The sequence below is a fragment of the Macaca nemestrina genome, chromosome 4 (assembly GCF_043159975.1).
Source record: "Macaca nemestrina isolate mMacNem1 chromosome 4, mMacNem.hap1, whole genome shotgun sequence".
Classification (NCBI taxonomy): domain Eukaryota; kingdom Metazoa; phylum Chordata; class Mammalia; order Primates; family Cercopithecidae; genus Macaca; species Macaca nemestrina.
Genome location: NC_092128.1, coordinates 19,357,272 through 19,374,063, shown reverse-complemented (window position 1 = coordinate 19,374,063; position 16,792 = coordinate 19,357,272). Strand labels below are relative to the sequence as shown.

General features: G+C 48.0%; 1 protein-coding gene across 10 annotated transcripts in view; it reads right to left on the bottom strand.

The window, feature by feature from the left end:
- The window catches only part of LOC105471291 (homeodomain interacting protein kinase 2), a 220,021-nt gene that overhangs the window by 63,764 nt on the left and 139,465 nt on the right, over positions 1-16,792 (bottom strand). For all 10 annotated transcript variants that reach the window (XM_071094373.1, XM_071094379.1, XM_071094375.1 and 7 more), the window contains 4 exons: positions 8,391-8,514; positions 7,954-8,073; positions 5,751-5,837; positions 3,149-3,333 (listed from right to left, as the gene is read on the bottom strand). In XM_071094373.1, coding sequence (XP_070950474.1) covers positions 3,149-3,333; positions 5,751-5,837; positions 7,954-8,073; positions 8,391-8,514 — 516 coding nt within the window. The remainder of the gene's footprint in view (positions 1-3,148; positions 3,334-5,750; positions 5,838-7,953; positions 8,074-8,390; positions 8,515-16,792) is intronic.

The following is a 16,792-nucleotide window of genomic DNA, read 5'->3' as shown; positions in this document are numbered from 1 at the left end:
CTGTAGGCCAGGAAGGGGCGGGTCCAGCCTTGAGACCCAGCCCTCTCTGACTCTGGAGACAGCAGGGCCCGCCATGATACGCGCAATTCTCACATCTCCAGGCTCTTCTCACAGGATTCCCTTCCCCTGTTGATCCTTACAGAATCTGTTGCTCTCTTGAGCACACCCCTTTTCCCTGCAGATGTAGGATGTGTTTATTTATTCTTTCACATCCCAAGTACCTCAGGGTTGAGAGGCTGAAGTGAGACCCTCCATTACCTTCCCATCCACCAATGGCTTCCTTTTTTTTTTTTTTTTTTTGACGGAGTCTCGCTCTGTCTCCCAGGCTGGAGTGCAGTGGCGTTATCTCAGCTCACTGCAACCTCCGCCTCCTGGGTTCAGGCGATTCTTGTGCTTCAGCCTCCACAGTAGCTGTAATTACAGGTGCTCCCCACCACGCCTGGCTAATTTTTGTATTTTTAGTAGAGACGGGGTTTTACCATGTTGTCCAGGCTGGTCTCAAGTTCCTGACCTCAGGTGATCCGCCCTCCGTGGCTTCCCGAAGTGCTGGGATTACAGGTGTGAGCCACTGCGCCCGGCCATGACTTCCTTTCCTCTCCTCTTCGTTCACTGAGGCCTTTGCCACTGGCTGGATCTTCCACTCCAAGCCATTCCCTGCCTCGCCAGGAAGGCTTCAGAAGTCACAGGTTCCTTGTCAAACACGCTAGCTTCCTGCTTACTTCTTATATCCAGTGACTCTTGTCCTCAACTCAGTACAGCAACTCATTCATTCCCTGGACCGTCAAACCTGAAATTGCTCCACCTCCAGAAACTGTAAGTTCAAGCATCCTGTTTCCCAGCCACATTCTTCCTCCATCCGGCTCATTCCACTATGACTATGATAACCCTTCTCTGCATTGACTAGAACACCGCGTTTACTTGGATCCCCTCCCATCTTCACTTCCTTTCCCTTTGGGCAAAGCCTCCAATAGCCATCATTCTGGATTACAGTTACTGGCTGGCTAGCCTCATCAGCTTCCTTGTCAATCTGTCTTCTTCTCTTATAAGCCTGGCAAAAATTCCACCTGGACAAGTCCAGATCAGGAGACTGATCTGTCTTCTCTACGCCTTCACCCGGGGAGATCAGTTACACTATAAACGATTCATGTCCAACCTCAGGGCTCAACAATTCCACCGTATTTCTCTGGTCAGTTTGCTCTGCCACCTTCTGCTCCAGCTACTTAAATTTTCTACCCTTCCTAAACCACCCTCCACCTTGTTCTCAACAGATAACCTCATTGCCTACTTCTGAGAAGCAGAAGCTGTCTGACAGGACTCCCTCAACTTTTCTCCACTAGACCAGCACATACGCTGCATCCACACGCCCCTCCTCCATCCATCCTTCCAGTGACACTAGCCCATCCCTGTGTTCTGAACCCTGTCTAAAAAACAATCCCCCTGACCCCTCCCCAGTCACCCCTCTATTTCTTCTTTTGCATAGCCTCACTTCATGAAAGGTTGCTATTTCTTCACCTCTCATTTGGTCTTTCAACCTGCTAAACTGGTTTCTGCTTTTACCACTCCACTGAATGGCTGCCACTGTGTTACTGACAACTTGCAAATTGTTAAACCCAATGGACATTTTTTTGCCAGACTCATTTCACTTGTGTGGCAGCAGACAGATCTTTGCTCAGCACAGATCTAACCAGCTATTCCCTTGCTTAAGAATCATTTAATGAGTTCCCATTGCTTTTTGGATCAAGATTAAAAACCTTAACATGTACGGCCTGCCCTGGCTGACTGGGTGCCTCACTGTCTCACCTACTGCCTTCTGGGATGGGTGCATGGTCCTGCCCATGGGGGAGTGTCCTGTCCACACAGGCAATGCCCTGCCTGCTCATGCCCATCCTCTTCCTTATCCTTCACAGGCCACTTCCTGGGAGTCTTCCTGGTCTGCCCCAAAATGATGCTCCCCTGTGGTATGCTCTCATCACACCTGATACTTGTCCTGGGAGCAGCCTGCTGATTTGGGCATCACTTGTTTTATACCATTGTCTCCTGTGGATTGCAAGCTCCAGTGGGCAGGGCTGTCTGCTCTGCTCACCACTGTACCCCAGCACACAGCACACTGAAGAAATGAATGAACAAATCCAAACCCAAACTAGACTGGGTCCACTCTGGGATGGTTCTGGGAGCAACCTTTGGCCCTGAGACTGGTTTTGCTCTACAAAGACTACCATTTCGGGCACCTCTCTTCCTGCACAGATGCCCAGAGTCAGGCTCACCCAGCTCTGTGCTCTCCTCTTCCTTCCTTTTCCGTGTGAAGCCAACTGCAGGCCAGGAACCCAATCCAGCCACTGCCCACTTTCTTTCTTTCTTTTTTGAGAGGGAGTCTCGCTCTGTCACCCAGGCTGGAGTGCAGTGGAGCGATCTTGGCTCACTGCAAGCTCCGCCTCCCGGGTTCACACCATTCTCCTGCGTCAGCCTCCAGAGTAGCTGGGACTACAGGCGCCCACCACCATGCCCAGCTAATTTTTTGTATTTTTAGTAGAGACGGGGTTTCACCATGTTAGCCAGGATGGTTTAATCTCCTGACCTCATGGTCCGCCTGCCTCAGCCTCCCAAAGTGCTGGGATTACAGGCATGAGCCACTGTGCCCGGCCTCTTTTTTTTTTTTTTTTCTTTTTTTGAGACGAAGTCTTGCTCTGTCACCCAGGCTGATGTGCAATGGTGCAATCTTGGCTCACTGCAACCTCCGCCTCCTGGGTTGAAGTGATTCTCCTGCCTCAGCCTCCCAAATAGCTGGGATTACAGGTGCGCCCCACCATACCCAGCTAATTTTTGTATCTTTAGTAGGGACAGGGTTTCACCATGTTGGCCAGGCCGGTCTCAAACTCCTGACCTCAGGTGATCCACCTGCCTCGGCCTCCCAAAGTGCTAGGATTACAGGCGTGAGCCACCATGCCTGGCCCTGCCCACTTTCATAAATGTTTTATTAGAATGCGGCCTCACTCATCTGTTTATGTATTGCATCTGTGGCTGCTTTCAGCTACAGTGACAGCAGAGTAGCTGTTACCGAGACCTTATGGCTGCAAAACCTAAAATATGTAGTGTCTGGGCCTTTAAAGTTTGCTGATCCCTGGTACGAAGTATCAAACAGGACACCTACTGTGTGCTGTGGGGAAAATCCAGTAAGTGTGTCATGGTGACAAAGGGATGGTTCAGGGTTTCGATTGGAGTGATTCTCTTGTCAGCGTCAATGGTCAGCATCTTCTTCAACAGGTCAATGAACTCTCGCCGGTCAGCCTTTTCCACCAACATGTCGCTCCCTTCCAAATCTGTTGTCATGTTCACCTGGACGCAAGTAAGGACAGGTTACCAAGGACGACCCCAGCGTGCCTCCCCTCTCCTGGCTCCCCTTATTTTTTGCCCTGCAACTTCCTCCTGATCTCTCAAGCCCCCTTTCTCAGTTCCCAGGAACTCTGCCCCATGGGAGGCACCACCCACATGTTGTCATTGCCCACAGGATGTGGCTTGTCTCTCTGCAGGAAAGGCAGAGAGGGGCTGTGCCCCAGGAAGGGGAGAGGGCCGCTGCTGGGACCTGCAAATATAGCTGAATGACAGGATGTAAACTGCTCCTGCTTTCATCAGTTAAGTTGAAATGCAGCTTTCATCACTCCTCATTAAAAATAACCACAAGATGAAAAGAGTCCTGCAGACTGGCTGCATAACAATGGGAGTGTTAATACTATTGAACTGTACCCTTAACAAAGGCTAAGATGATAAATTTTATGCTGTTTGCCACAATTTTTAAAAAAGAATCACAGCCAAGCAGTAGAAATAAGATGCAGAAAAGTCTATGTATGTATGTATTTAACCTTTAGAGGGAAGTGGAAGGGCCGAGTGTGCCCCTCCTCCACCTACAGCATATCATCCTTCTCATGGCTCCCCCAGTTAGGGCCAGAATTATTTTAGTCCCTGTGTTCAATGGAGTCACCTCTGGCCAAGACAGGCAGGATATCTGAACACAGGATTTTTCTTCCAAGGGTGAGTCTCTACTACGATCGCTTTTAAAAGGCTTGTTTTGTGGTGATTTGTATATTTTCCAGGACATGGTCTGGAAACCAATTTCAGTTTTCTCAGACAATCTAAGTTACTAATCAACTGACAAGCACACTTTACTCAGAATCATGATTTTTGGTTATACTCATCTACAGTAAGAGGGGTGCTAAGTGTTTACTGGTGTATGGCTTTTTTTTTATTATTATTATACTTTAAGTTCCAGGGTACATGTGCACAATGTGCAGGTTTGTTACATATGTATACATGTGCCATATTGGTGTGCTGCACCCATTAACTCGTCATTTACATTAGGTATATCTCCTAATGCTATCCCTCCACCCTCCCCGCTCCCCACAACAGGACCCGGTGTGTGATGTTCCCCTTCCTGTGTCCAAGTGATCTCATTGTTCAATTCCCACCTATGAGTGAGAACATGCGGTGTTTGGTTTTCTGTTCTTGCGATAGTTGGCTGAGAATGATGTATGGCGTTGTTTCTCATTGCTTTAAAGAGAAAATTCACTTTGGATTGTCCTGGTTTCAGACTAGTTTTCCCACTAAAAATAGCTGAAGTTCTAGAATTTTCTCTGGGGCACAAAGGTGAGAGCCTGTGGTCCCTGCCAGTGAGCTGAGACTGTGTAGCAGATTGAATTGTATCCCCCTAAAAGTATATTAAAGTCCCAGTCCCCAGTAGGTGTGAATGTGACCTTATTTGGAAATAGGGTCTTTGCAGAGGTAATCAAATTAAGATGAGGTCATACTCGATTATGGTGGGCCCAGTGACAAGGCAAGGGAGATGTGGACACAGAAGCACAGAGAAGACACAGGATAAAAGCCATGTGAAGAAGGAAGCAGAGATTAGAGGGATGCAGCTACAAGTCAAACAATGCTGAGGATTGCCAGAGCTGCCAGAAGCTGGGAGACAGACATGGATGCTCTTCCCTAATGGCCTTTACAGTGAACATAGGCCTGCTGAAGCCCAACTTCCAATTTCTGGCCTCCAGAACTGTGGGGGAGTGAAAATCTGTTGTCTTAGGCCATCCAGTTCATGGTACCTTCTAACAGCTGCCCCAGGAAACATATACACTCAATCATGAGCATTAAATCCATGGGTACTAATGGGCTGGAATTCTTCTCACGATAACATCAGGAAGATTGGCCAGTACTATATTACAAGTGGGAACCAATAAACTGGAATGATTTTTTTTTTTTTTTTTTTGAGACAGAGTTTTGATCTTGTTGCCCAGGCTGGAGTGCAGTGGCGTGATCTCAGCTCACTGCCTCCTGGGTTCAAGCGATTCTTCTGCCTCATACTCCCAAGTAGCTGAGATTGCAGGCACTCACCACCATGCCCAGCTGATTTTTGTATTTTTAGTAGAGATGGGGTTTCGCCATGTTGGCCAGGCTGGTCTCGAACTCCTGACCTAAGGTCATCCACCCATTTCAGCCTCCCAAAGTGCTGGGATTACAGGCATGAGCCACCATGCCTGGCCAACTGGAATGATTTTTATGGAGCTGGTATGACGTTTTAAAAATGTTTTACACACCAAATGGTATTCTTACTAAGGTTGGCTGTAACTGTTTGAGGTCAAGGTCAACCACTGCAGTTGAATAATGTGGATTTCAACCCATTATCTTATATTACTATTGCAGAAGTCTTGCTGCCCTTGGTTTTAAAGGGCTCACATTTCATACTCACCCATGAAGCTTACCTGGGCCATATCATCTAAACAGTTGAAAATGTATTTTCTTGCTTCTTTTGACTTAATCCCTGTCTCTGCTTCATGGTCATCTGGTGTCTGCCAAGAGAGGCAAAAGCCAATTGGTAATGTGACTTAGCTCCTCACCACTGGGACTCAAGCCTGGAATTCCTGTGTCTCACAGAGGGTCTCTTTCCCACCTTTCAGAAGAGATTTTGATTCTTCAGTGGCCTGCACTGCAATTCCTTTCTCTCTTCATCCACACCAACCCATCCCTCCTCCTTCCCATGCACATGTGTCAGGGGCCGGCTGTCAGTCAGGTACGGAGCAGTCTTGCTCCATACCACAAGCTGATCAAGGTATGCTACATCCTTGATCAGCTTACAGCCTTCTCTGAGTCTAAGGAATAAGACAAGATTCCATTGTGGAAAAGCAAAGGACTTTTCCATGCATTTTCCAATTTTATTTAATAAACCCTTATGCACATAGCTCTTGCTACGTGCCAGACATTGTTCTAAAGCACATTTATTCATTTAATAGTTTTGACAACCACATTAGGTAGCACAATTACTATCCCCATTTTCCAGATGGGGAAACAGGAAGAGAGAACCCAAGGCACTTGCCGTGGTCACATGGCCAATAGGTGGCAGCTGGTCCCACAGTCTGTGGTTGGGCTGCCCCTCTATTGGCGGCTGAGACACAGACATACATTCCCCAAATGGCTGGGGAAACTGCTGTTTCCAATTATTATGGGTTTTTGGACTCTTCCATGAGGTAATCCAGAGGTAATTAATCCTTAAAATCTCACTCAAGGACAGCACACCTGGAGCGGCTTAAGTCCTGGGAACAGCTGGACATGTGGGACTGAGGCTCTTCAATAAAACCCAGCAGCGAACTCCAGCCTCACCCTCCTTCACTGGAGGACTCTTTTTACTGGACACTCACCCTCACAGTTGCTAAATGCCAGGCCTCCCATCATTAGCCTGAGTGCTTGCTCAGTTCCCAAATCTCTTTTCTCAGTCTTTTGTCACTAGTGGATATATATTATCTTTAAACCATATTAGAATTTGGCTGCAGTTTCCATTAAAAAAAAAAAAAAACCCAAAACAACAACAAAACAAACATCCCCCCACCCTGCTGCACAAAAAGAAATACCTAAAATGAAACATATTTAGGACTTTATTATTTTATTTTTACCAGGAACATACTTCGATTTTAATTGCTAGGCACAGATCAAAGCGAAAGCAAACTATGTTTCTGTTAAAGTGAAGCCCCTGCCTTGGAGTTTCAGGTTTATGGTCACTAGAGTGAACCAGACGCCTCCCTGGGCCTCAGGACGCTCCCATGGGTTCATCAGGCAGCCTCCTTTGCCTGGAATCCCTCTCCCTAACCCCCACCACCCCAGCCGCCACCCTGCACTTCTCTACTGGGCAAACCCGCTTCATTGTTCCTTGTCTTTTTTTTGAGACACAGTCTCACTCTGTCGCCCAGGCTGGAGTGCAGTGGCACAATCTCAGTTCACTGCAACCTCCGTCTCCCAGGTACAAGCGATTCACATGCCTCAGCCTCTCGAGTAGCTGGGATTACAGGCGCATGCCACCATGCCCAGCTAATTTTTATACTTTATAGTAGAGACGGAGTTTCACCATGTTGGCCAGGCTGGTCTCGAATTCATGACCTCAAGTGATCTGCTGGCCTCAGCCTCCCAAAGTGCTGGGATTACAGGCATGAGCCACTGCACTCCCTCTTCATTCTTCAGTGCCCAGTTCAAACGCTCCTCCTTTCCCCTCTGCTGCAGGCAGAACTAAATGCTCCTTCCCCTTGGCACCCACACCCATTCTTGACCAGGAACAGGGCCCTTATTACAGAGGGGCGGGAGCTTGTGGCACATGGTCCCGTCTCCCGCTGGAACTGCCAGCTCTAAAGGGCAGAGTGGGGTTTGTTTCTCTCCCTAGCACAAATCAGACAGTCATCAAGGCTTATCGGATTAAATCCTGGGAGTTCAGCAATCATAATGTGGGACTCTCACAGGCGGTGATAGGCCAAGAGAAAGTGGGGCTTCTAAGCATTCAGATTCAGTCACACCGTGTATTAACAACAGCACCCCAACGCCCTCATTTTGCTGACTGAATCAAAAGCTCCCCACTAATGAGTCTACGGCCCTCTTCCCTAAGCGCCGGGCCACCGTGAGGAGTGGAGGGGATGCTCTTCCTACCTTCAGTCTCCACAAAGGATATGGTGAGTCCGTGTCACGGTTGAAAAACCTAGTTGTCTTTGTCCCTGCGCTTAATAAATATTCAGCAGGCAAACCCTGTGTTTGTGAAATATACCGAATCTGCAAGAAAAGATAAGAATGAGGTCAGGGCTTTTCCTGTCACTATACATATGGTACACTAATGGCTCTGCTGGCTTTGAGAAAAATGAAAATGACAATTTTTGTAGGGAAAGAAGTTAACAAAAAAGAGAAAAAAGAAAAAGGGAAAAGAGAAAGGAGTAAAGAAAAAATAGCAAGGTTAAGGGAAGCAAGGTTTGGGAGACAACGTGACATTCCACAGTCCCGCCCCTTTGTCATGTAATCAATGCAGTGCTAATCCAGGCTATTTTCCAGATGAAGAATGAGGTCTTGTGAATATCTGTGTCATCTGGACCCACCTGATCATACTCTGAAGCTCCTGGATATAACGGCCAGCCCAGGAACAGCTCTGCAATCACACAGCCCAGGGACCACATGTCAATTGCCTCACAAAATGGTAAACCAAGGATGATCTCAGGGGCCCTGAAAATGAAGAATGGAAGAAACCATTAGCAAGTTGGAAATGCAGGCAGCTGTTTCTATATGAATACTATCTTTCAAACCTGGGGTGCCGTTACTGAATCCTCCTCTGAAGGGCCCGTGGCTCTCAGGAGAGGCGCTGTGCTACAGTGATCCTTCCATTCTTTGGCTTGGTCCCCTCCATTCGTGGAGGACCCACTTAGAAGGTTGGCTGAGATGAAGGATAAGTCTGTCTTTAGAACACACCTACAGGGAACCACACCTACTGACTTCAGTACTTTCACATGCCAATCAGATGAGCTAACAACCAGTTTAGAGATATTCTTAAGTTATCTTTTGTAGCTGAAAGTCTGGGAAACTAATCATCAGAGAATGCCTGGTTTTTACAAAGCAATTCTGAAATGCAGGTCTTCTATTTTCTTCTGTCTCTCTAGAGATGGGAGCTCACTATGTTGCCTAGGCTGGAGTGCAGTGGCTATTCACAGGCATGATCATAGCTCCTATAGTCTTGAACTTCTGAACTCAAACAATCCTTCTACCTCAGCCTCCTGAGTAGCTGGGTCTACAGGAATGCACAATCACACCCAACTCAAGGTATTCTATTTTCAGGAATATATAAAGCAAGCTGCCCCACTGCCAAAATAATGGGATTAAATCCAATATCTGTTTATGCCAATTATCCTTTCTTAAGAATTTACATCACACTTTCTTTTTTTTTTTTTGAGACGGAGTCTTGCTCTGTTGCCCAGGCTGGAGTGCAGTGGCCGGATCTCAGCTCACTGCAAGCTCCGTCTCCCGGGTTTATGCCATTCTCCTGCCTCAGCCTCCCGAGTAGCCAGGACTACAGGTGCCCGCCACCTCGCCCGGCTAGTTTTTTTTTGTACTTTTTAGTAAAGACGGGGTTTCACCATGTTAGCCAGGATGGTCTTGATCTCCTGACCTCGTGATCCGCCCGTCTCGGCCTCCCAAAGTGCTGGGATTACAGGCTTGAGCCACTGCACCCGGCCTACATCACACTTTTTTAAGGAAACATTGCTTTTTTTTTTATTTTTATTAACTTCTAAAAAGCTAATCTTCTTAAAAGTTACCTAATATTACAATTATAGAACTCCATTCATCAATACAGAGTTTTGTATCAACCAGGATTCCAGCATAAACTCCATGAACAACCTGTTCCTGAATGTCCCTTCAAGGAAATCACCTAAACCCCAAGAGAACATTTCACAGGGAGTTGGTAATCAACACCAAAGAGACCACCCAGCTACATCTTCTTTTCTAAGAATTGGTCATGATTAGGTAGGGGTATGTTTTGGACAAAACCAGGCTCAAAGTTTGAGATATGAACACAGCTTATGTTTTTTTAAACATATGTCTCAAGGCCAGGCGCGGTGGCTCATGCCTGTAATCCCAGCACTTTGGGAGGCCGAGGCAGGTGGACTGCTTGAACCCAGGAGTTCAAGAGCAGCCTGGGCAACATGGTAAAACCCTGTCTCTACCAAAAACAAACAAACAAAAAAACCCAAATTAGCAGGGTGTGGTGGTGTGTGCCTATAGTCCCAGCTACCTGGGAGGCTGAGGTGGGAGGATTGCTTGGACCCGGGAGGCAGAGTTTGCAGTGAGCTGAGATTGCACCACTGTACTCCAGCCTGGGCGACAGAGATAGACCTTGTCTTAAAAACAAAACAAAACAAAACAAAACAAAACAAAAGTGGCTCAAGGCATTCTACTGATAATGAAATGCATTAGCTTGACTTTTGTCTTCTCTATAAATTTTCCACGTGACTAAGCGACGCTAGAAGAGGCTACTTTCCCGCCCTTTCTGCAGCCTGGAGTGGGAGTGAAGGGAGCTGGGGAGCCCTTTCTCGGTTACCTTTCACCCACCTAGCATGAGAGTGGAGAGGAAGGGGGCAATCAGAAACACCCCCACTGGTCTTGGATCTTCTAGCTGAATTTTTCTCTACTGAAAAAGCATCTCCTCTTCCCCCTTCAAATTTATTCTCATTGATAACCTTTTTTCTTTATATAATAGTATTGAAAAGAACAAAACAAACAAAACCCAAAAGTGTCTTATTACAAAGTTTCGATTTTTCACATGTAAAATGGAGTTTGGCCAGGGGTGGTGGCTCATGCCTGGAATCCTAGCACTTTGGGAGGGTGAGATGGGAGGATCACTTGAGTCCAGGAGTTTCAGACCAGCCTGGGCAACACAGTGAGATCCTGTTTCTAAAAAAAAAAAAAAAAAAAAATAGCTAGGTGCAGTGGCTCGGGCCTGTAATCCCAGCCCTTTGGGAGGCCAAGGTGGGAGGATCATTTGAGGTCAGGAGTTCAAGACCAGCCTGGCCAATATGGTGAAACCCTATCTCTACTAAAAATACACACATTAGCTGGGTGTGGTGGCGCACGCCTGTAATCCCAGCTATTCAGGAGGCTGAGGCATGAGAATCGCTTGAACCCAGGAGGCAGAGGCTGCAGTGAGCTGGGATGGCACCACTGCACTCCAGCCTGGGTAACAAAGTGAGAGTCTGTTGTAAAAAGAAAAAAAAAAAGTTAGCCAGGCATGGAGGTGCGCACCTGTGGTCCCAGCTACTCAGGAGATGAAGTGGGAGGATCGCTTGAGCCTAGGAGTTTGCAGGTGCCATAAGCCATGATTTGCACCACTGCACTCCAGCCTGGTAACAGAGCAAGACCCTGTCTCAAAAAAAAGAGGAGTTTATTCCTTTCCTCAGAACTGGAGACTGGGTACTGGCTACTAGGTGCTTCTAGAGTGCCAGCCACAGTTGCTGGTCTGGGCAGCAGGAGGAGTGACCGCTGGGGGGTGGAGCGAGTTGCCCTGGTGCTATTTAATGAGCCTTCCGTTGTCCCCATCCCTTGCTGCTGGGCATCTTCAGCTGCCCGTGTTCTGCCTGGCACTTCACCCCGTCTTTGGCCTTTGTCTCCTTTGGTCCCCACACTGGACCGTGCATGTAGCGTCAGGGGCCACTCTTACCCACAGGCACTGATGAGCTGGGGATGCCTGTGGTGGCACGACATGTCCCTGCAGCAACCTCATCTCCCATGTGGTCACGAGCCCGCCACCTGCCTAGGCCACCTGTGTCAGTGTTGGCCATTCACCAGGGCCCCCAGGTTCACTCACCATTGTGTGTAACTGATGAGATTACTGCCAGATTGCCTCTAGCAGTGCCTTTAGAGATCATTTCAGTTTATTTAAAAAATCACATCCCTTAGAAAAGAAGGGATTATCTGTGTGTGTGTGTTTTTTTTTTTTTTTTTTAATTGAGACAGAGTCTCTCTCTGTTGCCCAGGTTGGAGTGCAGTGGCATGATCTTGGTTCACTGCAACCTGTGCCTCCTGGGTTCAAGCGATTCTTGTGCCTCAGCCTTCCAGATAGCTGGGATTCCAGGCGCCCACCACCAGGCCTGGCTAATTTTATTTTTAGTAGAGATGGGGTTTCACCATGTTGGCCAGGCTGGACTCAAACTCCTGATCTCAAGTGATCCACCTGCCTCAGCCTCCTAAAGTGCTGGGATTACAGGCAGGAGCCACTACACCAGGCCAGAAAAGAAGGGAATATCTGAAAAGAACACTGTCAAAAAAAGTATTATGGTGTCAGAACCTGTTTCTTTCTGCCCTCCCTGTTCTAGAGTCAGGGGTGGCCTCCTGCCTCCTCTCACATGGATCTAGGCCTCTTCGTGGGAGGAGAGTTTTGGCCTGGACTGCTTGCTCAAGGATCAAGCACATTCTCACCTCTGTCCCCCGATTCTTGTCACCTGATCCCTCGGCTGGCCCCTGCCCTCTTGCAGCCTGACATTTGGATGCTTGACACTCCAGTCTGTAGGTTTGGATGTTTGACACTCAAGTCTTAGGAAGAGGCCAGTCTGGCCCCGGGGGACTTCTCTGAACTCGACTACATGCCTGTCCTTCCTATCAGGTTAGTTACATGGTTCTCATGGCCCGGAAGGCTGTTCCTAATCCATGGAAACCTTGTTTTCCAGTTTCTATTCCCCAGTGATGAACAAGGCAGACTGCAACAACTAAAATGGCCACACAAAGGCACTTTAGTGATGTTCTTTAGCAGGAAATACCAGACAGACTTTGACGACTGACATGACATGAACGGGGCCTGTGAAAATTGCTTGTAGTCCACCAAGAAAATGAAATGGCAGCCATTCAGGGTACCATGATACATGATGCAGAATGTTCCTGCTGCGACCATAAAGAACAAATACCCAGACATCTGGCTAGGTGGCTGGGAGACAGTACTGTCCATGAAGGCCGCCGATGCTGGGAAAGCCACATCAAAGCACACAGGACAACTCAAGTCGAATACAAAATGTGTGTCACAGAAACACACAGACATAAAAATTGAGCCGACACAGTACACCACATGCTCTAGCGGCTCCCACGTTAGAAAACAAAGCAGAACACAAAAAACAAAACAAAAGCCCCAAACACAAACCTTTCCTAATCCCTTCGTCTCCCAGCAGCTGTTGCCCTAGTTCTCGGCTCCCCTTCAAGGCCCACTCTCTGGAGAGTCATCTCCCCCTGCGGTTCCCACCTCTTCACCTCACAGCATTTGCTCAGCCTCCTTTAACTGGAGTTGGACACTCTGCATCACTGACGCGCTGCACTTGCTGAGATCAGCAGTGATCTCCATGCTGTCACATCCGTTGATCAACTTCTTAGCTTTGTGACTGGGAGCTGCATTTCTTTCATGCGGGTGATCATTCCTTCCTGCCCTGAAACACTTATTCTTGGTTTTCATGGCATCGCTTGCTCCCCATATCTGTCCCACCTCTCTGCTTGTGGCTTGCCCATTTCCTTTGTAGACTCGCCCTCTTCTACCCAACTGCTGTGTGTTGGCCAAGTCCTAAGCCCGCCTCTTCTCTCCTTCTACCCTTGCCCTAGATAATTGTTATGGGTTGAACTGTGTCCCCCCAAAAGTTATGTTGAACTCCTAATTCCTGGCACCTCAGCATGTGACTTTATTTAGGAATGGAGTTGTTGCAGATATAATTAGCTAAGATGAGGTCATAATGGAGCAGGTGGGCCCTAATCCAGTGTGACTCACATCCATATAAGAGGGAAATCTGGACATAGAGACTGACACAGCAGCAAGATGGTCGTGTGAAAACTGAAGAAGAGACTGGAGTGATGCGGCCACAAGCCAAGGAACACCTGGAACCACCTGAGGAGGGAAGAGACAAGGAAGGCTCTAACCCTGGAGCCTTCAGAGGGAGCATGGCCCTGCTGACACCTTGATTTTGGATGTCTTTTGTTTTAAGCCAGTATTTTGTGGTACCTATTTCAGCAGCCCTAGGAAACTGACTCAGTCATCTTACTCACTCCACAGGTTTAAATTCCATTGGTATTTCCAGGTTTGTCTCCATCTTGGAATTCTTCTGGCTCTAGATTTACATTCTGGAAGCCTGGTATTGCCTCTGGAATGTCTCATAGTCATCTCCAATTCCACAAGTCCAGAAGGGAACTCTTCTCTGATCCCCCTCTCTAAACATATTCCTTCCACTGTCCTCCTCATTTTATGAAATGGAATCACCACCCTCCAGCTGCTTAGGCAGAAATCCAGGAAAGATGTTTGATTTCTTCATCCCCACCATCTATCCGCTAACATGGCCAGCTCCAAAGTCTCAAGTCAGCCCCTGATTCTCCATCCCCCCTGCCGCAGCAGTGGAGCTGGTCACCCCTGCATCACCTGGAGCTTCCACCACAGCCTTTCCACTTGTCTCTCCCTTCCTCCTGCCCACTTCCTCCATGGCAGCCACAGGGAACAGATGGCACTCCCCCTTGCTTAAGCCTTCAGGGGCTCCCCACTGGACTTGGAATGAAATCTAAACCCCTCCATGGCCATGGGGCCTCCACGACTGGGACCCTGCCCACCTCTCCACTGTCCCTGCCAACCACTCTCCTAGCTCAATATGTTGCAGGCCCGTCAGTTTCCTTTCTATTTCCAAGAGTACCAGGGGCTCCTTTGGAGCTAGAGTCTTCATGGGATGCTGTTGCTTCTGCCTTAAATGCTCTCCCTGCTGGCTGTCACATGGCTGCCTCCTTCTCATCCCTCAAATCTTAGCTCAACTGTCACGCTACAGACAGGCCTCCCTTGACACCAGTTAGTCTTCATATAGGGTGCCATAAATGCCACTTCACAGCACTTTCTTAACCTGCTCACTGTCTGTCTTCCCTGACCAAGTCTATGAGGGCAGCACAGGCATTTGGTAGCCACTCATCAAGCATCTGTTGATCAAATAAACCTCTACTAAATATAAAAAAGTGTTAAAATATGGATTAAGACAAAGCTCTAAGGCAGTGCAGACAAAGAGAGAAGGGCTGAATCGTTATGCAGCAATCAAGGCTGGGCATGAGGGGGCAGGATTTAGCCCAAGGAGGAGGAGAAGCTGAGGCCCAGAGAGCGGCACGAGCATCCCGGCTCACACTCAGGACAGACAGCAAGAGTGCCGAGGACAACTACTTTGTAGGTGGCCAACGAAAGAATTATAGTAAAAATGACAGGAGGAGCAGGAGGGGTGGAAGTGGCACCTGGGTCATGCAGGGTTAGGACTTGGGACCTCAGGGATTTAGTCCAAACCTCTTATTTTATGGCCATTGTCATTATGCCCTCTAGAGCCTCTATCTTAGCTCTTCTGTTGAAGCCTTTTTATCCCGCGCAGTCCCACTGCAACATGCTAAATCGCGTGCTCCTCCACCTGGGCCTCACCACAGCCACCTGCTGCTCTCTTGCCTTTGGTTTCAACCTTTTCCGATCCCCTCTGGATCCCTCTCCCATCCCTAAGGGTGCAGCCTTTTCTCTGTACTCATGAGACATATTTCGGATACAGCCTGCCCCCCTCCCTGCCCCCTTCCATTCTTCCTTATTCAAACAGACACTGCCCACTGTCTCTGTGCTGGCTCTACCAGGTGATAAGGATACAAAGATCAGTGACATACTCAGACCAGACTGGTCCAATAAATACTGAGCACCCACTGGCCCCACAGAACCATCTTAAAGAAATTCCTCATCGCTATTTTGGGACATCAAAAATAAACATATATATGAAGTGTCAGACAAAATCTGCACCTAAGAAAGACGACTCATTCCTTTCCAACATTCCCAAAGCAAGCCACTAAACATTCTTGTTCTGGGGAAAGAGAGTAAATAATTGTCATTTTTGACACATAAATACGTTTGCATATCTGCCTCTACTATACCTCCTGGAGGGCAGGGTCTGCGTCTTACTTGTCCTTGATCCTCAGCTTGGCACACAGAAGCTGCCTCATAAACAGCTGCTCAACACCCAGCCCATAAACCCTCAAGTAAGGGAGGTAGTTCCCCATCTGGCCCCTGGGAATCTTTGGGGACTTCAGACCATTTTGCTGTGATCTGATCTTGCAGAGGCCTTGTCCCCCTCCTCTGCTAGTCTATAAGGCTCTGAGGTACTAGAAGTTCAAAGTCAAGTCTAAAATGTTTTTTGTTTTTTTTTTTTTTTTTTTTTTTTTTTTGAGACAGAGTCTCGCTCTGTCACCCAGGCTGGAGTGCAGTGGCGTGATCTCGGCTCACTGCAAGCTCTGCCTCCCGGGTTCACGCCATTCTCCTGCCTCAGCCTCCCGAGTAGCTGGGACTACAGGCGCCCGCCACCATGCCCAGCTAATTTTTTTGTTTTTTTTTTTTTTTTTTTTTTTAGTAGAGACGGGGTTTCACCGTGTTAGCCAGGATGGTCTCGATCTCCTGACCTCGTGATCCCCCTGCCTCGTCCTCCCAAAGTGCTGGGATTACAGGTGTGAGCCACCGTGCCAGGCCGTAAAATGTTTCTTTTCATCCAGCCACCTGAAGCATGTTGGATGGTTGCTAAAGCATGCTTAATCTTCAGAGAAGCTCATTCTTACTGATGGTCATTCTGAGCCAGAATCTGTTTCAAGCTGTCTTCACTCACTTATTAGAATATTCAACCACCATTTACTAAGTGTTTCCTCTGGGCCAGGTACTGTGCTGGGTGCTAAAGATCAAAAAGTAAACCAGACCTCGTGGCTCTTCCAGGAGTTTACTGTCTAACCAAGGTAGCAGCATAGTGACATCTGACATACAGTGTGTGAAGTGTGTACGCAGTACACAAAGATGGGGGAAACTGGAGGAGAGCGAAAGCAGGATGGGCTTCCCAGGAGGAGTCTGAGCTGAGCCTTAGTAAGTGGCCAGGCAGGGGTGGCCACCACACACAGAGCAGCGCAAGTCCCCCGACCCCCATGTCGCTGCTCTATCTCCAGTGCCTAGCAT